At 36.4% G+C, this 22310-nt stretch overlaps 1 protein-coding gene across 1 annotated transcript in view; it reads right to left on the bottom strand.

Moving 5' to 3' along the window:
* PTPRK (protein tyrosine phosphatase receptor type K) overlaps window positions 1–22310 on the bottom strand; it is a 379785-nt gene that overhangs the window by 21833 nt on the left and 335642 nt on the right. Inside the window, exons 14-20 of the mRNA XM_053938166.1 lie at window positions 14468–14606; window positions 13325–13366; window positions 11149–11178; window positions 7325–7485; window positions 5170–5205; window positions 2672–2683; window positions 1331–1515 (exon numbers count right to left, since the gene is read on the bottom strand). Of these exons, the coding sequence (XP_053794141.1) occupies window positions 1331–1515; window positions 2672–2683; window positions 5170–5205; window positions 7325–7485; window positions 11149–11178; window positions 13325–13366; window positions 14468–14606 (605 nt within the window). The remainder of the gene's footprint in view (window positions 1–1330; window positions 1516–2671; window positions 2684–5169; window positions 5206–7324; window positions 7486–11148; window positions 11179–13324; window positions 13367–14467; window positions 14607–22310) is intronic.

Below are 22310 nucleotides of genomic sequence, written 5' to 3'. Positions count from 1 at the left end.
TTTCCTCTTGTCACTTTTCCCTCCCTCTTGTCACTAGCAAAATTAGTCTACATTTTTGAACTCTTAAGACTTTGATCTCTCAGTATTGATAGAAGTAGTTTTTATTTCTCCTTGGCTTTCTCTTCATTGCCCGTAGATATTTTACTGCTGTTGTAGGTCTATGCTATTCCTTCCTTCCAGATGATCTCTTATCCTGGGTAAGTTATCTCCAGAAAATACACAGTAGCCATGGATTCAGAACTTTAATGCACAGTCAGAAGCCCAAAGCAGGGAATAGATGTCACATATAGAAAGAGAAGAAGCAGCAAGCAGGAAAACACCTGATATGGCATCAGGGACCACCCTCCCCCCAGCAGTGGCTGACACTTGGTCTTAGCCTTGAAGTTAGGCAGAGCATAACAAAGCATGTTTAAGTAAAAGAGAGGAAAAGAGCATAATATTCTTTTAAAAACCACACATTTATTTATTCCAATTATTATGTTTACAGTAGAGACAGCTGCAGAAAGGAGAGAAGGTTGAAAACTGTGTCAGAAGAGATTGCTTACTCAGAGAAAACTTGTAAACCTAGCTGTATTGTGAGCAACCTTGGCAGTCCCATTCCCATCTTTACTGTATGTCCTCCCTGATATTCTAATCCCAAAGAATCACAACAGATTCAGAGATTAGAAGCAAAATGAATCTGTATTCATCTTCTACCTCCAGAACTGGGAATTTCTTGCTTCCATTTTAACATTAAAGTTGTAAGTAGTCGTGCTCAGGCAGGTTTAATTAGAACTTCAAGACGTTATTACCCTTATTATCTCTTTACTGCTTCTCAGCTGGAGCTAAATCCCAGTATTGCCCTACTGAGATGCTAAAATAAATCAGGAGAGTGCTTCCAGTCAATGTTTCTTGGAAAATCAGGCAGGTTAAATTCTTTACTTTAACCTAATCCATGAGATGTGAACACTAAAAACCAGGCAGGTTAAATTCTTTACTTTAACCTAATCCAGAAGATCTGCACTAAAAATAGCTCACATAACTAATTACAGCATTTCCACTAAAGATCAGCAACAAAAGAGTGGCAACTTCTTACAATATGTCAAAAAAGGTTCTTTTTATACCCTAGGGAAAACACAGGGATTTTCTACCAGGCAGTTGTAAAGGCCCAAACCATTGGACTCCATTTACTATTTCACTTTTGGGTTACATATATAAGAATCTTATGCCTGTTAATCTGTTTTTCAAACCCATGACATTTAGTTCCATCCTTCTGCAATACAATGCAAACAAAAGGCTGCCCATTTCTAAGGGATTTTTCCTAGCAAAGCCCCACCATTGGAGATCTCACCTCATACTCCTCTTTAAATCCATAGCTGTCAGAGGTCTTCATTAGGTTAATATGCTGCAGGAGATCAGCCACCCTGATGGCAGGGTGCAGCTGCCCAGTCTGGTACGGGGATTCTGTGCCTTCGCAGAGATAACGAGGGACATCCAGGAGTCGGCTGGACTCTGCTGTTGCACTGTGATTTTCATCTGTATTCACAAGAAATCAGTGCATTATGTACCCACAGAGCAGTAAAACCTGCTGCTATACATATCAACATCTATTTTTAACATCTTCCTTCAAAAACATCTCTAATTTCTGAGAAGGCAAAGCAATTACTCTCCAGCACATAAATACTGTGAAGTACATAAAAGAGTTTAACAGCAAACACATACAAAAGTTTGCAGTCCTTCACCCAGTAATAAAGATGTCTGAGGGGCATTTTATTTGATGCTACAAAACTTTATGACATTGATGTACTTGGAAATTCCAGACTCTACCAACCAAAGTAACTTTTTAAGGGCTAATACATATGAATAGCAATATTATGTCTTAAACAATAAATTAGAATAATTCCACGGTGGTATCAGTGCATAATTTGTCTAAAGCCAACAAAGAGTGAACTGAGAACCCCATTAAAAAAAGAAGTAATTATGCCACCATTTCAGAACACCACCTCCGCTTAGGAAAATGAATCAACACTGCAGAGTGGTCATTTTAACTCAGGTCTTTTAGTAGAAAAATGAAACTTGAGTTCAGTGTGCTGTTTCAGTCACAACTTTTTGCCCTGTATAAGCAAAGAAGTTTCTTCTAACGCTCTCTGTGCTACAAGAATTCTCATATCAAAACCAAATGTCAAAGATGTGATCATGAATGAAGTGATCACATTTTGTCAATCCCTTCTGTGAAATAGTAATTTTATTCAAATTAGTAATTATCAGATCAAATTAATTTGAACAGGAAGTAAAATTCTAATCTAAGTAGCTACTGAAATGAGAAGTGGGTAGTCAACCCCTCCGAAACTTCTTTGAAAACAGTTTACCATTTTCCTTGCAAACGATCTAGATTAGGAGGCAAAACACCCTATGAAAAAATTAATTCCCCAAGGGTTGGATTTTGTACAATTACACCAAAATGTAAACACTATTAATGTCTTCTGAAATTAAATCTCCTGAGAAACACAACTCTTTGAACTGTCACCCGAGTTACTAATTTCAGTACCTAATTTATGCCTCACTAACCTGCCTAACAAGATGAAAGACATGCAGCAGTCATTTTTTATTGTAGTGTTACCCATACTAAATCACACACATTTCAAACCACTTCAGGATTTGTAGTTCTCCCCATTGCTCATAGAATACTTACCAGTAATAGGCACTTTAACCCATTGAAGCAGCAAAAAACAATGAGTGAACAGAACATGAGAAATTTATTTCAGGACTATATTAGAAAATGGCTAAAAGAAAGTGACATTCAAAGTTGTTAAATCTTCACAATAGGTAACAATGAAAGACATTTAAAAATGTAAGGGCCACATTATTATACTATCAGTGTAATAATAGGGACTTGGGAAAAGCAGAATTGTCACACCAACTTAGTGCTAATGTACACAGAATGGAGAGCAGCATTAATAACTTATATATGAAGAAAAAGAGAACTGGTATAGCTACAAAGTAATAAGAGTTTCATATAAAAAATATGTTCTATGATTTAGAACCTATAAAATATTCCTCTTCTCTAAATAAGGCAGAAGAAAACTGTTTTGTCATGCTGGGCCAAGCAAAGGCTATATTAAAATGGAATAGGCCAAATGTTGCAGTTCCAAAGGAACAAGGTTACAGATACCCACCTTTTACTACATGGTGTGCCCAAAAATTTGTACATTTCTCTCCACTATTTCAGTTCACTCTATGAAAATTAGCACCTCTTCCAACTATAAATGGTTTGCTTATATGAGGAAATTATCATGCCCAGAATATCATTACCAGTAGATGAAAAAGCAGACAGGAACTATTAAGCTGTTCTTCATTTAGTTCCTTGCCCTTGGTATTCATAGCTGTCTGTGGCTGTGTCTGCCACAGCAGAAAACAGCATGACAGTATGGCACTGAGTTCCCACTCATGGTACCATGAGCACTTCACAAGCACAGGATCAGATTCCAGAGTTATCTTGATTATTTGGGAGACCATGCAAAAATCAACAAGGTGAATTGAATGGTGAATGCAACAATAGCATGTGTTGGAAAGGGAAGTCAAATATATAACTACAAAATGGAGAATGGACTGGAAAATAATTGTGAATTTAACATGTAACCCAATGCAACATGAACACAATAAAAAGGAGAAAATACAGTTCAGGTAACAGAAATAGTAAAAGTGGGGCATGGGGGTACCTATTCCACTCAGCTCAGCATTAAGACTTCTTCTAAGAATGCTACCTGATTTGAGGCACTGCAATTTAAAATTCAACTTATGAGTTGGGAAGCTGGAAAGCATTCAGACGAAAATAATGACAACAAATTTAGAAAATGTCACCTACAAGATGATGAGTGAAAGAACTGGGTTAAACTCAACTAAAAGAGAAATAATTGAGGACACGAGCCTTTCAATGTAAAAAAGTCGGTTTTGAAAGGACAGAAATGTGCCACTTTTCCATATTTTCTATGAGTCTCTCAAAAGGAAATGGCTCAATCCACAGCAATGAAAATTTAGTCTAGATTAGCCTAGTTAGGAAAAACTAGGGGTGAGCATTAATAATACTTAGTAGCAACACCAGTTAGCAGTAATTAATACTCAGAAAATTGACCTTTGGGTCCCAAATATTACTAATATGAATCTAAATTTATTCTTACTAAGGAGGACTGAGGCACTGGAACATTCCAGTGTAAGAGCAAAATTCTGTTTGCTACACATTTTTAAAACATAATGAGACAATTCCCAGAAAGAATCTGTATTATATGTATAATATCCCTCCTCAAAACAGAGAAGGGATTTCATTGCCCCCAGGTCCCTTTAAGATTTACTTATAGGAATATAATTTTCATCATGTCTATATCTACTTTCTATGTCTATACATGTCTATATTTACTTTAACATCTACTTTCTGATTTTTGTCTTTTATGCTAAAATAACCGCAACAACTGACTGAAACTCAATACTGCACACTGAGTTTATCCAACCAAGAACTTGGGTACAAATTCTACTTTTATCTTTTTATTTTTAAAAAAGAAAAACATCTCTAAAACCTGCATTCAGTATTAGATGAGCATAGACATATTCAGCCTGTCCATTTCAATGTATGTTCTTCTCTGTAATATAAGGCCAAAGCTGAAAAATTTACTTGTTAATGCCAATTAAATGAAATAATTTTATAGGCATACAGAAGTACTTGTTCAGAACATACAAAGGAAGTTCTTGTTTCCTCTTAGATATTCTATAAGTTTTTCCGTTTTCTGTTTTTCTTTTCATTCCTGTTACTTAGAAAATTGAACTTTGGGTGCCAAAAAATGTTAATGTGGACCTGAACTTTGTTTTTAAAGATCTCTTAATAGAGCTCTAGTTTCACATGTCAGTTTATTGGAATTCAGTTTCAAAGCTCTTGGGAAAAAAATTTTAGTATTTTCCATTTACATATTTCTTCATTTACTCTTCAGTTAGCAGTGACTAGAAATAACTTCTTAATGAGGACATAAAATAATTTTTATTCTAAAATTGTTGTCAGTCTAATTGTGAATTGATGAACTGAGTGTAGAATTATTTTCTGGTAACAGCATAGTTTGACATAAAACAAGCTGTTTCAACGTTCAACCATGCAAGGAGACAGAACTCATGCAGGAACGGATAATGAAGGACTAGGGTCCTCACCTAACACAGCTGTCGGCACAAGTGGATCATTGGGCACTGTAGGAAAACAAAGCCCATGAAGAAACACATTACCCTTAATTTGTGTATTTTTAAGAACAAAACCAATACTTCAGAGTATGACCAAATGATAACTAAACTCCCATTAATTTTGTTACAAGAGAAAACCAGAATGAATACAATTCCAGAAAGCATCATCAATAAAAGAGGTATGAAAGGCAGTGATTTCAGACTTTAGAAACGTAATGATAAGAGCCAGGAGATCCTTACTGAAATGAAATAAAGAAGACATTACATGCAATTTAGTTTTTGAAAGGGCTCCTCCTACACTATTGTTTTTTTCACTTCACAATAAAGGTTCACTTTCATAGAACTCACTTCTTTCCTTTTAAACCCATCCTCTCATGTAATACTTGAATAGCTAATCTCAAAATAAAATGGTATTTCTATAAAGTTTTCCATGTAATTAAAAAAATTATATACATTTTTACTGTTAATAGCTTTTTTAATGCTCAGTACCAAAGAGATTGCTCATAATGAATATAGGAAAATCACAGATGCACAGATGCAGATGTCTGAATAAAATTAATAGAATTTTATCTTGTGTTATCACAACTAGAACCATGCAGAGATAAATGCACTGCTTTGGACAGAAATGGCAGAATCCAGGATCTGTTTTGTTCCAGTCTGGAACAAAAAATTATAACATCAAAGTGTCTGTAACAGAATTAAGCTCCAGTTCTCAAACAATCTGCCTGAAAGTTTGTCACATAGCAGGAAACCCTGAAAGCTTGGAAGGCTTGTCTCAGCACAGACAATGGTCAGAAGAAACAAATCCTCCAATACACAAAAATTACAATCCTAGGATGCTAGAAACTGGTGATGTCCAACTTCTTTGCCAGCCAGCCAGGACAGCTGTGATGACAGGAGCTCATGGGCTTTTGGAATAACATCAGGCCATCTGAAAGGCTGCCTGACTGCATGGCAGCCCCGGCTCACTAACGGCCATGTAAATTCCAGATAAATTCTTAGTCTGGGATCCACCATCACAGTCCATATCAAACTGTCTCTGCAATCCTGCCTCGACAAATTTCAATGCCAATAAAGCATCAAACTTTGGAGACTTTTCAAACTGTTCCAGCCAAAACTGTAGAAAAAAACACCAGGTTGATACTCCCATTTATAATTGGTTATGAGACACTTAAAATGTTAGCACTTAGCAGTTTGGTAAGCTTAAACAAACCAATCAATAAACCTTCTCCAAAACCCATTTCTCTTACAACAACCAGAAAAGAGCTTAGGAGCCTTAATGTATGTATTTTGTTCAAGCATGGTAAGCAGTATGGGAGACGAGAAGAGACATGGAGTGTCATTCCCAAAAGGTGGAAATTCAGAAGCAGCTCAGGCTGATCAGATCTGTTTAAAGCCAAGTCCATGGACCTGTGAGAGGCTCAGGTTCCTACCAGCTCCATGGCAGAATTGTATGCCTTTGTAATGTATACACTAGTTTTGAAATATTCAGTCTGCCAGTGGAGTACCTTGCTTTTGGCAAGGTATAGTGCAGATGTTGGTAAACAGTGCAAGAGTGGTAAACACTGGCAGCTATAACCCTTAATAGTCAGAAACCCAAACTTTTTCCAAACTAGACAGTTGGCATATCTACAAAAAATGAATACAAATATAGAACAAATTTGCAGATATATTAACAAGCTTGTTCCTAAACTTCACAAACAGCAATGAAAATTGTCAGTGTTTCCTTCTGTTGTAATGTCCTTACTGCCAAAAAAATAGAAATTAATTTGGACCTCATATTATTATTCATTACAGACATAGTGTTGTGCAGCAATATTTAACATGCTGGCATTAAATAGTCTCATGAGGGAAAACTCAATTTCAAGTTTTAACTGAGGTATTCTGGAAGTATGATACTTTCCCTAAAACAAATATCATTGCATAGTGAAAGCACATGCAAATATTTAATTAAATAATTTGCCACATTCCAAATAAGGACAACATACAAACATCCCTACTCAACCTTTTGCATTACCATCATTCCTGGAAAACCTGGAGCGTAAAACAATTTTCCTTAAAAAGCAGAATTGTTTTCTGTGTTTCTATATTCACCTACACTCTGGAGTATCTATCACTGCCTACTTACATCTGGGGCTGAAGTTATGTGAGTCCATAAATGTGATAGACAGGGGATCCTCTGCATGCAGAGTGCTCTGGTCGGCGTAACTCCTGTCCATGGCATTCACCATGTGGGTCATCTCCTGACGGGTGGTTCCCATGGCATCCTTGCGCTTCTTTGCAAGTTTGCTGCCCAGCCAAAAAAAAAAAAGTAAACCACTTTAATATTTGATGAATGTTGGTGTCTACAGTAATCATCCTCTATAATCCTGAGTGACTGATAAGTTTGACTTACTTCCCTGTGTGCAATTTTTTCAGCATATGATAAAACTGTGCACCCTGCTATGAAACAGTCACGGTCTTGTGTTTTCTGTACACACACAATGCTGTCATGGAAGTGCTTACTTTTGTACTCTGGCAATATTTTTTTTTTTCCTGCAGAGTAATTACACTAATATACACAAATTAGAGAATATAATTACATTTTAACTGAGATGACAAATAAGATGCATCTGTGCATGCAGTTTTATCAACCATCTCAATTTAAATATCTATTTTAATTTAAAAAATGGATAATTCATTCCCCTTGCTTGTGTTGTTGGGAAAGAGTCATGTAACCTTCTAAATTACTTTGTTAGTCAAAAAACCCATGAAGTAACAAAAGAAGCATAATCATTCAATACATATTTGTATTAAAAATTTATATTACGCTTTATGTAAAAGGTTGTATTGCCCATTCAATTTACAAGATACGAGAAGATACCACACGATGGTCCTGGTACTTTGGTTCTTCGAAAAACAAAACCGCCCTTTATCATTCTACCCTTTCATGCAGTTTGGGACCATTGTGATTTCAACATTAACAGTCTTACACTCTGACGGTATCACAGTTAAAGATCAACCTAATCCATACAACTAAGCCCCTCAAACTAATAGCATGTGCCCTTAAAGTGCATGCTTCAGAAATATCACTCAATTCTTCCCTTTTGAGAAAGAACAGGAAGTGATTTTCAGCTGTCTCCAGGAGTCAGATGGAAGCAGATAATATATTTTAATTATAACTTCAAGCATATATCTCAAGTAGCAGGAAGTATGCAGAGCAGCATGAGGTGTGCCTTGGTTCTGCAGAAACCTGTAACATGTATCAAACTGTTCTGAAATCTCCCTGTTTTCAGCTGAAGCCATGACTATAATACATTAGATAGCCAACCTGCTTAGTTGGATAAATCTGACACCATATGGGAGAGACACAATCATCACTTAATATACTGAGTTCTTGAAAATCTATGTTTAAAACACAGCTTATCTTCATAAGCTTTTTCTGCATAGAATGCCATCAAATGCTCTGGTAATTCTTTAGACAATGTTTGTCTTACATTTCTCTTTACTAAAAGGATGGCCAACTTTAAATAGTGCATGCACATTCTAAGAGCAGACAAGGATAATATTAGGTTCTTTCTTTACTATCAAGGTGGTGGGACATTGACAGCAGTTGTCCAGAGAGGCTCCCCTCTTTGGATGTGCTCAAGGCCAGGTGGGATGGGCCTCTGAGAAATCTGATCTGGTGGAAAGTGTCCCTGCTCACAGCAGGGGGTTTGGAACTAGATGATCTTTAGGGTTCCTTCCAACACAAACTATTCTGGGATTCTGTGAAGAATATTAGTGTAAATTATCCATTCATTTACTTGTCGAGTCCTGGGAAAGTTCACCAGAAAGTACCTACACTGTTCTGTAGGGCAAGAAGTACTTCATGCTTGCACATATTTAAGAAAATATTACAGGGCTGTTTCTTAAGTCAACAGTCATGGTTCATGATGAGGTACCACAGTGTAGAATATGGATGCACAAAGCTCTTCTGTGAATAGTAGATTCTTCCACCAATCAGACTTAGTCCTTATTTTGTCAGATTCCTCCCCTTTTGCTCCATCCACTCCTTTTATGGAACAGTTGGAAAATTACTACTCAGTAACATTCTTATTACAAAAATCCCAAAGGTGGTCTCTAAACTTATCATTTTTTTTTTCATCAAACTATTGTTTGATGGGTTTCTGTATCAGTTGTTACACGAAAAATAAAAAAAATCTGTTGGATGTCCCCCATAAAATGCTTTATTTAATACATTTACTCCACATGTTCCTTTCAACTTAAGAGACGCTGGTTTAAATGATGCTCTGGTTGAACAAAGGAAGACCACAAGAACTTCCAAGAGTGAAACTGCTTGAGCTTTATAACTGGTTCCGAATACTATCAAAGCCTTCACAAAACTAGCATTTCTAGTTCAAAGTAGTTTTTTAAGTTTCAAAGCCTTTCAGTCTCTATACACTGAAGATCACCTTTTTCTAATGTCACCTCAGAAACGGAACAAAAAGACTATTACATCTCATCTCTTGACGATATTAAGCTTTTCTTTGAAGCATCACTTTGTAACAAAACCCGCTAGCCATGCTAAATAAATCAACAGCTATTAAGGCTTTCACGTTATTAGCTTATTACTGTAGCTACTTTCTAATACTTATGCTCTGCTTCAACACCTAAAAAGGCCTATTGTATTCTAGCACTGCAACCCAAAGCTGCTGGGAAATGGGAGGACAGCTTTATTGTTCAACAGCTCTGTGCTCCCTTGGGGTTTGACAACTTCTTTCCCTTTCCCTTTCCCTTTCCCTTTCCCTTTCCCTTTCCCTTTCCCTTTCCCTTTCCCTTTCCTTTCCCTTTCCCTTTCCCTTTCCCTTTCCCTTTCCCTTTCCCTTCCCTTCCCTTCCCTTCCCTTCCTCAGCTAAAGGCACATGCAATCTATGCTTCGTGATAGTTGAGCGAATCATTAAGTTAAAGAATTTGAGGCTGACAGAAAGCATAAATGATTCTCATTATCTGCTAAAGGATTCAGTTGGATGAATCTGCTCAGGTGGGTGTTACAGTGGTTGGAGGGGAAAGGTGCTCCATCATTGGATGAAACTGTGTGGTTAATTATCTTGAGTAGAAGGAATTGCTATTTAACAAGGAAATTATAGTCACAATAAATCAGAGAATGGCAGTTAGCTAAACCAGATTATCTTTTTTTTATATATTTTTAAGGTTGTTTGAAGAAGTAAACTAATTCTGCTTAAAAATGTAGGAGAACATTATTATCAAATACCACCAGTTCATCAAAGCACTCAAGTGCATCCTTAGAACTTCTCTGAAGTCAAGCACATTTATCTCAAATGAAGGATGCGTGCAACTGCTTGCTCAATCATAGACAAAATTGTCAGAATCCTCACAGAAACTCATTTGGTCAACAAGTATCAAAAAGCCAGTTTTGCTTCAATGAAGCAAAACTTTTATGCAAACCAATGCCATAAAATAAGATCTGCAAGGCACCTCAAACTCAAAAGAGGCAGACCATAAACTATTTCTAGAAGTCTGGCACCTGCTTACAACCTGCATAGGAAAATGGTACACAAGATCACTCCTGAACTGATACTCAAAGAACATACAGTTTATGATTTACTGGCACAGTTCACTAACTAGGAAATGGGAAAAGGTCTTTTTTTCCTTAGTGTGATGTGTTGCTGTGAATCATAATGCAAATTAAATTATGATCATAATAAATTAAAATGATAGTTATGGAAAAAAACTGTAGCAAAAACCTAAGGTCTCAATATACAGTTAGAAATACAATATCCCTTTTAAAAAAGAAACAACAGGGTAAGAATAACAGCAATAATGATACAAGCAATTTTTCAAGCCTGAGAACAAGGAAAGGTAACTATCAATAAAACTTTGGAAAAATTATAGAGACTGTTTTTCTTTTTTATAAAGGGATACTGCATCTTTAAAACACATAAAATAGTAAGTCACCCGTATTCTACTTACAGATAGTAGGAGTAAGAATAGTAGCTCCTCCTGGCAAGCAAATCATAGACAGTGGAAAAAGAGAAGCAATGGTGAATGAAAAGCGTGACTCTGTCACATCCAATAAAGCAGAGAAATGTGTGTTTAAAAAAAAAGTTGAAAAATCCATGTTTCTTTGGTTAGCATTTCAACTTGCTCATGCACAAACTAGCCTTATGTTGCCATGCAATTAAAAACAAAACAAAACCAAACCAAAATTAAAAAACCCTAGCGTATAAAAATGATTTGTTTTTTAGAAAGATCACTTGAGAAAATTACATGCTGAGATTTCACTTATTGCCAAAATTTTTGAAAATTAAATGGATTGTGTAATTTCAACATGCAGTTCAGCATAATATAATGATTACCGCCTAGATGTCATGACAAATGAACAGCTGTGTACAAATCTTGTGCAGCAGATATGCTTTTTACTTTTCAGTCACAAAAAATAAGGTTCCATCAATAAATACATTTAATCAGAAAACAATTTCTTGTCATTCACTTTAACATATTTATCAGTACACAGTTGTATACATATATGTTTGTATGCGTACTATGCGTAGCTATATGAGTACACACATTTTAAAGAAAACTGCACATTTCCAGATATGTGTGTACTGGCATATCCACCACACATTTCCTGAATGCAAACATATGCTTTTTATTTTTAAATCTTACAGTTGAAAATGCTGATGTAGTCATGCTAAGCATTAAAGACATGGAAGGTAAACAAATGGAAGGAAATGAAGGACATTTGGAAATAGTCCAACAATGATTTCGAAAATAAAAATGGCATTGCTTGTTAAAGATGCAGTATCCCTTTTCTTAGCTGGTTTGATTACTCCAGTAGAAGTCTTTAAAAGCTGTTAAGAGCTTCATTCAGAAAAACTTCAAACCAATTTGTACAAAATGATCAGGCAAAGCCCAAAACATCTCAAGCTCATGAACAAAACTGCTTAGTACTCCATTTTCCAATAAAATGTAATGCTGCATTTAATCAGTTTGAGATAGTGGTGGCTGTGCATATGACTTAATAAACCAATAAAAATGCAGAAACCATGGTTTTATTGACTTTTCCATCTAATAAGCTGTGGTCAATTCGGGTACCAAAAGGGATACTACATAATGGATCACTGAATAGGTACACTACAGAGGGTGATTCAGACGGATCGGTTTTCAGTCCCACCACAACTAAGTGAAGTGTGTTTTCGTATGTGTGAATGTGTCAGAGTTTTTACAGCTGTTTCTGCCTTCATTATATGAATTGACCTAGTTCACTAGATGGACTGATTTAACTCAGGAACACAGTTGTTCTGTGCTTTTTGTAAGAGACCTTGACTAAAGCTGGTATAGAAAAAGTGCCCATTTGCACTAAAAGCTGAGAGGGAGACATCGACAACATTAACATCAGTTATCATCATTTAACATCAGTTAAACTATCGTGATGGAAAATTGCCAAACATTAAAGATTCAGTAAGCAGGTTAATTTCTCACCTATTTAGAATACAAAATAGTACAGGAGTTTAGAAATATTATGTGCTATAGAATGATGATAATTTCTAAAAGGATACTGCCTTCACAGGTTCTGAGGAGGGAAAGGGGGAAAAAGGGAAATTTAAAAATATCACTTCACAGATATAATTAACTCTGGTCAAACAATTCATAGCAAAAAATTGAGCCTAAAAGGACTCTGAGTGGAAGAGGCAAAAACAATAAGAAAAATGTACACATGGATTTGTTTGTTTGTTTGTTATTTGCAAAACTAGTCAATCACATCTGGAAGTGACTGACACATGGTAGTGTTAGTTGGTCTCTCTCTCACACACAAACACACGTGCACACACAGAGAATTTTCTATTAAATGTAAGGGGACCACTGTAACACTCACTAAGATGATACTTCCCAGCACATACCATGCTACAAAGCTACAATATAGAGATTTCCTCCTAAAAGTTGAAAAACAACTTCACTTTTGTTTTTCAAAAGTCGTGTAAATAAAGAAAACTGGCTGACTGTATGTCTTTTTTGTACATGATGAGTTGGACCTTTTGCATATGTGTAAATTCTCAGCCACAGAGGTAAACAACAGAGAAAAGTAAAAGCACTTTTGGGAAAAATCACATATGTAGCTAACTAACACACAACACTATAAGCATACCTAATGTTTCTAATGCAGACGTTTCTTCTCCAAGTTATATATCTCCAGGGATAATTGTAAAAAGGCAATAAATTAAAAAAATCTAATGCAAACCAGCAATGATAACATATAGAATGATCTTAATCTACAAAAATAATAGTAAGCTGCATTTCAAAAGAATATATGCAACAATCACAAAAATACTTTTTATTATAACTTCTGCAAAAGGCAAGGGAATGCAACGCACACACCATGGGAAGGCAAAGGGCTCGTTCTATCCAAGAGAAATCAGCTTGTGCTACGTGAAGGGGAACTGCCAGGGACAGGGTGCACAGAGGGAGAGGAATTCATTTCTATACAATAACTACGGAATTATAGGACATATTATGGACTTCTATGCCAGGTTAAAAGAGTTGCAACTACTGGGAAGGCTAGGCTTCGAAACACTGACCAAGCAATAGGATTGCACAAGTTACTACAGGTAGGAGGATTGGGATGCAGGGATAGCATTGAACAATGCCAGAAGATGGCGATATTGCTTACTGTCTAAGAAAGCACTGAAAAAAATTTAAATTCACTCAAATTAGTACACTTTTAAACAATTTCATGCACTAAGGACTCACTAGATAATTTTACAGTGATGCAGTATGACTTTTAAGAAAAAACTCCAGGTTTACAAAAGCATAAATAGAGGTATAAAATTACATTATTTTGCAAGCTAGGTAACATACAAATACAAATAACTCATTAGAGCTGCATAGAGAAAATAATATTCATTAAGTGGTTAAAACATGAAAAGTGCAATAAGCTATTATTTTTTCTTTGCTTTAAAAAATAAAAAAGGCACCATGAATTTCAATTCCACCCACTTTAACAATCTGTACATTCTTCCATCTCCAACTTAAAAATCCTTGGATATAAATAACTATGGGAAAATGTATAGTTATCAGAATCTTAAATATAAAGAAATCCTATCTTTAAAGATATCCTAAGAATCACAGAAAAACCGAAAGAAAACACAAGGAACTAATAAAAAAATCGACCAAAAGGACCTACCAGTCCCAAAACTTTTTTTTTCTAAAGACCTGTAAAAAACATTATTTTAAAATTGTTTGATAAGGAGGGGGAAAAAAAAAGACCAATCAGCACAGATAATTTTCTTACCTTTTTTTCACGATCAATATGACAACAAGGAGAAGTAGGATGAATACCAGAATTCCAGCACTTATTCCTGCTATTTTCACCACTCGATCTGTTTGTTTAGCAGGATCTGGAATCACCTCAGGTTCTTCTGTTGCTGCTGCTAAATTAATTAAAAAAAGAAGTTACTTAAATGTGTAAGCACTAGAGACAAGGAAATAATTATTGGTGATAATTTTCAAATATGTGTGTGTATTAATAAAGTAGTCAAAATATAGATACAGGCATCATGTGTTTAAACATCTAGACATATGTATGTAGACACTCTATAAATTTAACAGAAACATAGAATAAGCATAGTCAGAAGGGACCCACAAGAATCACTGAGTCCAGCTCTTGGCCTTGCACAGAACCATCCTCAAAAGTCACACCATGTGCCTGAGGGTTTTGTACTAACACTTGAGCTCTGTCAGGCTTGGTGCTGTGACCCTGGGGAGCCCATTCCAGTGTCCAACCAACCTCTCGGAGAAGAACATTTTACTAATACCCAACCTAACCCTCCCAGCTTGAGGCCATTCCCTCAGATCCTGTCACTGGGCACCAGAGAGGAGAGATCAGTGCCTGCCCCTCTGCTTCACCTCACAAGAAGTTGTAATTGTAATGAGGTCTCTCCTCAGTCTCCTATAGGCTGAACAGACCAAGTGACCTCAGCTGCTCCTCATCCAGCTTCCCCTCAAGGCCATCACCATCTTTGTTGCCTTCCTTGCAACAGGAAGTATATGTGTATGTATACAGCTGAGTAAATAAACAAACAAACAAACAAACAAATATATATATGTATATATACACACCTCCACACAGGCAGAAGTGTTTATGTACCTGGATTTCCAAACAAGTTACTGTATTAAAAAGCAGAAGACAAAGCAGAGACAATCTATCAACTTAACACCATTATTTCATTTAATGTTTTTTTTTTTTTCAGATATTAAATATGGAATATTTAACACTGAATAGTAAGAAAACATTTACACACAAATAGGAAGACACTTTTTTCCAAGCCGCAGTGTGAACCCTAAATTGCAGTACTTCTGTCCTCCATGCAGTTTCAGTCCACCTTTGTACATTAATTCACCTTACAGCATCTGGTCTGAGATCTGCATTCTACTGGGAATTTTGATTCTCTAAATAAGGTCATCCACAAAGCCAAGCCTAAAGTCAGCAGTAGTTTCATTTCTGTTTATAAGCCCTGAAAGATACCACACAAACCACTGTTCTACAGAGAGATGAAACCAGTCTGTAACCCAACTGAGTGGGCTGAGGCTACAGGTTACAGCAGAAAGAAAAATAGAATATACATGAATGTGCACAGCCATTCAGTCTGCACCTCTTTGCATAACAGCCTAGTGTAAAAAGGGTCAAGAACAGGAGCTTTTCCAGCCTGGTAAAAATATGAAAAATATAAATAGGTTTCAGCAAGGGGTGAAATCACTTGAGATGTTTACTTGTAGAATAGAAAATGGCTTTCCAGTTCTCTAGTTCCTGCTTTCTAAGGCTGTGGCCTTTCTTCTACTCACTAGCATGAACAGGTACATGTGCTTACTCTCCCTCTGGCCCTTCTTCTCTCACTCTCCACCCAGCATGTAGCAGATGCCACTTAACCTCTCTCCTCAAAGCATCTTCATGTGGAATAAGTTACAAGCTTTTGATACCATCATACTTATGTCATTACACAGAAAGTGTCCTTTAGTCTGAAACTAGGATGCTTCTCAACAGATCACCAAAAGCAGCAGGACAAAAACCAAGGTGAAGTCATATGAGATAAAGGCTTCTGCTCCCCTGAAAATCAACTCCATTCAGAAAGCTAGTCATTATCAGGGATAATTGGTATCTAATACTTTCTGGGTTTAACCATGTTATACAGATAATTTCTATTCGTATTCCATGTGCAGGAACCCACAATACCTTTTGAGGGAAGATAATGCTGTTGTTTAAAATTACTCTTTATTACTTATTTGTGTAACCTTCATCTCTGCAGTATCTGAACCACGTACTAACAACTTACCCTCAGAAAAAACTTCTGAGTTAGGAACATGCTCTCTCCCAGACACCCACACGAGAGCTAGACAGACAGTGAGAGATCTGGCAGTGCTTTAATCATAAAACTTAATCATCATCGTAAGAATTCATCATTATAATCATCTCTCTCACCTACAGCTTGAACTCTATCTGCTGAGAAATACTCAATGTTTCCTTCTGTATGTAAATTCATGCCTGCATGCACACTTGCATACATAACCTGTGAGGATTGAATACTATATATTTTGTTTGCATTATATGTGTTGTTAAGGTGTCAAGGGACAAAAGTAGGGATCAGGCAGGAGATGTGTGCATGTACAATACACACTAGCTAGAATTAATGTTGTATGCACATATGATGTTGTCTAACAGAGGAAATGGGGGGCATGACTTTTGAGGCAGAACTGGAAGATGAAGGTATTCAGCATTCTCAATGCTTAAAATGAATCAACTCCCAGTCCAGTATTATCTGGGCTGGATGTGACAAATGTGAATGAACATTTGACAAGCAGTAGAGCCAAAAGGCCAATCAGTAGAGTCAAAGGACAAATCTAAGACAAATATAAATGGCTTTATACGCCAATGGGGAAAAAAAAGTAATGTTTGCTGTATGGAGTACTGAGAAACAGCAAGGACATGGGAAGGGTAAAGAGGGAGTGTACAGGAACGGGATATTTGCTGTGTCTGGAATTGTACAATGTGAGTGCAGCTGGCCAGCTCTGACCTAGAAAAGGTAAGAAATACCCAACCTGCAAAATAACTAAGGCTGGAGCAAGAGATTTAGTTGTGTGGATGGAGATTTAAGGCCAAGTCTCTGAGAGATTTCAAAATATGAATGATAGGGATTGACCTGAAGATGCACTTCAAAACTTGAAGGCTCAAAAATACATTCAACAGTACAGGCTTTGAGCTTGGATCAGGACAGTGGTATTTTCAAAGGAGTATTACTGATGGCAGAGTGAAGGGGAAAGAATGACAGACCTGTTTCATACCTCCTTGGAGAAAGACAGGACCCTTATGACTTGATAGAGCAAGCTGCAATATATGTGCTTCTCAGGGTCATGATTAAAACTATTGCATGGCCACAAACACAGCTGTTTCATTCAGAAAAGTTACTTTAGAAAAACAACTATCCACATCTCAGAAAATCTGAAGGAAAGGTTACCAAGGGTGTTTACATATTTGGCTAACTTAGGAACAGGTGTTTTATTATATACACTCTAGGAAATAACTGGTTTTGATTATCAGTAACTTCAAAATGAAGCTCTCTGTCAAGTTTTTCAAGCAACAGTGGAAAGCCAGGAGGATATCTACTGCTTGACCATTTGTTCTTGTTTCCTTACATTAAGGGTTTTGAAGCAAGGGACAGTAACTCATTCCATGAACTTTAAGGCTACTTATGAGATAAAGCTGGTGCCCACTAGAAATGCACCACAGAGTCCTAAATTAGTTGAGGAAAATGTCATTGAATAGTCATACACTAACCAAGTGTATAATCAGTGGAGGAGCCTCCTATATCCAAAATGCTAAACTCTACTGGCAAAATGATACCTGTCTTGCCAATGTCAACAAAAAAAATTGCTCTGAACTTAAATGAAGACAGGATTATTACACGTATATTTCCAGCAACAGATAATATATGCATTCTTTAGACTAAATGCTACATTTGGGGACTATATGAAAGCAATCATAGATACAAATCACACTGTAATCTATGTGTATTGCATGCAATGATTATTTTGAGGGAGCTGTTGAATGTAGCATAGAAGTATTTAATGAAAGTCATGAATTTGAAAGCATTTCCTATTACTTGTGTTTTCACTACAATACACTCAAAGTGTATTGTAATAACCATGTGTGATCTTACCTGTATATAACTAGAGAGAAAAATAGAGGAACCTTGTGTCTACATGTTGAACCTACACATGTAAGTGAATATCTCCTGGCTGCTGAGAATTCGAGAACAGCCAGAACTCTGAGAACTTGCTTTGTCTACCCTCTACAAAACAACCAGAATTTAGCTTTCTGAAGCAGCTCTTCTGCAGGCTGAGCTGCTGATCTTGCCAAACAAAAGAACTCAAGTAACCAAGGATTCACAAGGAACAAATCTTGCCTAACCAATCGAGCGACCTTCTGTGATGGAGTGACTACATCAGTGGGCAAGGGAAGAGTTACAGATGTCATCTATCTGGACTTTTGTAAGCCTTTGACATGGTACATGACAACATCCTAACACAAAATCTGTAAATTGGAGAGATACAATTATTTTGATAATTGGATTTAACAAACTCTATATTTCTAAAAAGGGCAAAAACGCTCTAAAATCATTTAAGTTACAAAAACACCTGCTTTACTAATTTTTAATGCTCATTTTTAGTAACGTAGTCCTGCAATGCTCTCTTATATATTGAACATCAGACTCTATTAAAAGGTAATTTATTGATCTGAGAAAGAACCTTGCACGGTAACAGAATCATGATCATACAAAAATGGACTCTCTATTGACTACTAATTCCTTTGGCCAGCCTTACTCTAATAGATAATTAATTAAGTGTTAATTTTTACTATGTCTTTGCCTTGAATATCAATATATGCATTTTTGCATTTTGATCCTGTAAATCTGAGAAGATATAACCCAACAGTTTTCAATCCGTGTAAACTCATCTTCCATTAAATTTCCAAGAAGAGTTTCTGTCCTGAAACAAAGCATTAACTACATGTTCCACATGTACAAAAATAGCTGCCTACACTGAAGCTTTATGAGCTAGACTGGGAGGTGAACACTGGATTTTAGCAACTTGTCTACTTGCCCTTCTTCTGAACTAATGAACAGCAATGATAATCATATCCCACAGTCCCACTCACAAAGTTCATAAAATAACTTAATCCAGTGATTCTGACTCTGCACATAGCCAGTAACAGTCACCATATAAGAAGTTGTTCTTCTTGTTTTCATAGATAGTAGAGTATTCAATCAGTCAACTTCCATGATTAATAGCATGAAGTTCAACTGTGAACAGCACTAAATTAGACTAGTATAGCTAACTCTCTCAGGGACAGTAAAATTCTAAACAGGTGAGGTAGAGTCCATCTTCTCACAATTTCCCGATGTACTTAATTACTCTAAATTCTTTAACCACATTTTTAATAAAATGCACAAAAAAATTCAATATCCACTTCTAAAATTGAGCACATGCATATTAGTTACACTAAATTTTGGAAGTATACTGTGGCATAAGGAATCCAGTCACGGCATATATTTCTTTCCTGTCTTTTCCTTCCTTCTGTGGTTCAAAATTTACACAGAGCCTTGCAAAATTGTCAGAGAATTTATGATACTCAGCACAAAATCTATTCGCCTATACCTTCCCAAGAAGATGGTGTAGGAATCCAGATAATGATATTCTACTTGCTCATCCAAACACAATTATTCAAGCAGAAAATTCTGGTAGGATTTTGCAGGGCTGTTTGCACGGTACCACTAAGAGAACAGCCAACCTTCCAAATGACAGCTTTTAAATCAGAAGTTTTGAACAACATTTTTATACTTAACCTTCTCACCATACAGTTTGACTTTCTTAACATTCACAGCATTTTATTTTGGGTTTTTCTTTGTGTGAGCAAGGGAAGAAACTCAATTTTATGCATGATTAAAGCTGCTATTTTATTACACTGCATTTTCTTTGAATGTTAATTTTTGTTTATGGCAGATCTTTGAATTCTCACAAACTTAGTGTTATTGCTGCATAGCTTGATATTCAAAATAGCTGTGCTCAAGATAATCTGTTCTGCACTTTTGTTATGTGACATTCAAAAACTTTTAATTAAATCCAGGAATGGCATCTGAATGAGTTCAACAAGGTAACATCATGATAACATCAAATGAAACTGAAGGTATCTCTGGAGATGTCAGTCTACTACCTGAGAAAAGGGCTTGTTGAAAAACCAGGTGAGATTCTCTGACATATTTTTTTAGATTGGTCTGCCCTGTGTTTTAATCATCTGCCCAGAAAGACTGTTCCATTTGCATCAGTCTTGTTTTTTTACTGCTTTGCTACAGTGATAATCATTGTGCAATTAAAGAAATTTTTATAAGTCTGGAATTTAATTAATAAATTCAAATTCAGTGAAAGATCCACAACCATTTTTAGCTTTATTAAGATTTAAAAAAAGCCGGAGCTGATTCGATTTGCTGAAAACATTTTAATGTATACTTGCAGGGATCAGGGGACAGGATGTGCAACTTGTTCTAGCAGACTATGCACGATTCATAAGGTCTTGTAGATATCCTCACATGGGTCACTTGTGACCAAAAATCAGCACTACTGATTTTTCTTTCTCAAGTTGGAAGCTGAGGATTTATTTAGTGGGAAAGGAATCTCCACAATTCTCCCTTCCCTACAGCTCCTAAAGAATTTCTCTTTTGGGCTACAGCTTCTGGGAGATGAAGGCATGCTAGAAATTTACTGGGATTTGGATCAATCTAAGATGTTGCTTCCAGGGTTCTAAATTACAGATTTTTTAGGGTGGCATTATTAGAAAGAAAAATTGTACATGACTGTGAACAGAAATTATGATTCCCTGAGCTGTGTTCTGAAGTGTCAGGTTCATCCCTGTCACCATAGTAACCAGGCACATGTCTGTCCCAAGGAAGAGAGTTTAACAATCTCTGCCAGTGAAAAGGGGGATCCCAGCCACCACCAGCCTCTTCTCTGTACTTGTCCTGAAAGGAGGGAGTAGTGAGGTGATGCTTAGATAAAATCTGCTGTCTTACATTTGTGTTGCAATATACTGTGCCAAATTTATCCTCATGTGTCCCTTGCTGGGGGAAAGGAAGAGGTGTCACCACCTTCACATGCTGCCAGCTGGCCTTGAGAAGGAGCCCTCAAGGACCCAAAGCTTTGTGATATTAAAAGTTAAGCATTCATACGGACAAAATGATATATGACTATGTTCTCCACATAAAAGTTCATTGCTGCAGAAATTCATACAGACACTGTTTATGGGCTCCTTCTGATAGTTAATATGCAAAACCAAAATAAATACAGCTTCAGGCTAACCTCTGTTTAGTAAGATTTGGGATGGAGCTGTAGAAGTTAGAGACTCACAGCTGGCTGTGCATACAAACATGGTATCACGTAAACAGGTTACATATCCTGCTTTCAGATAATGCAGAAAAATAGCCTAAGCTTATGCTACTGGATACTTTTAAAATGATGAAGACGTAGCTCATAAATATTCATATACATTTTAATTAATTAAACAGTCTAGCACAGCATATCTTGTCCTACAATAATGATAATGCTCCCTTGAAATTCCAGTATAATATGTACATTTATGTATAAAAGACCAGTTCCTGACTAGTGTTGATAAGCCCCCTCAAATGTTGATAAATTTTGCTTTGATAAGTCATATACAATAAAAAAAAACCCAAACACATCTCTACAACTCTCCAGGACTTTCAGATCACTTAATTGATGGTACTATTTTGGTAGGAAACTCTAAGGAAAATGGAATCATGTGAACGAAGCCTCTGCTGCTATAATGGACTGAAATGAAAATTAATGAGGGCTCTGAAATCAGTAATTTCCATGAATTTATGACCAATTAGCAAAGAGTTTACCTTAATAGATTCAGAAGTATCAAGTGAAGAAAGTGCTGAATCTGTTTGCCTCAGTAGCTGAGAAACCTTGGACATGAGCAAATGAGGAGACACAGGAACAATGCTGAGGAGACAATGTTCCTGCAATACTCTGCCCTGCTGTCCATGGGTCACATTGAAAGAGAAAAT

Source organism: Vidua chalybeata, chromosome 3 (genome assembly GCF_026979565.1).
Source record: "Vidua chalybeata isolate OUT-0048 chromosome 3, bVidCha1 merged haplotype, whole genome shotgun sequence".
Classification (NCBI taxonomy): domain Eukaryota; kingdom Metazoa; phylum Chordata; class Aves; order Passeriformes; family Viduidae; genus Vidua; species Vidua chalybeata.
The sequence above is the reverse complement of the archived record's forward strand: the minus strand, read 5'-3'. Positions and strand labels throughout refer to the sequence as shown.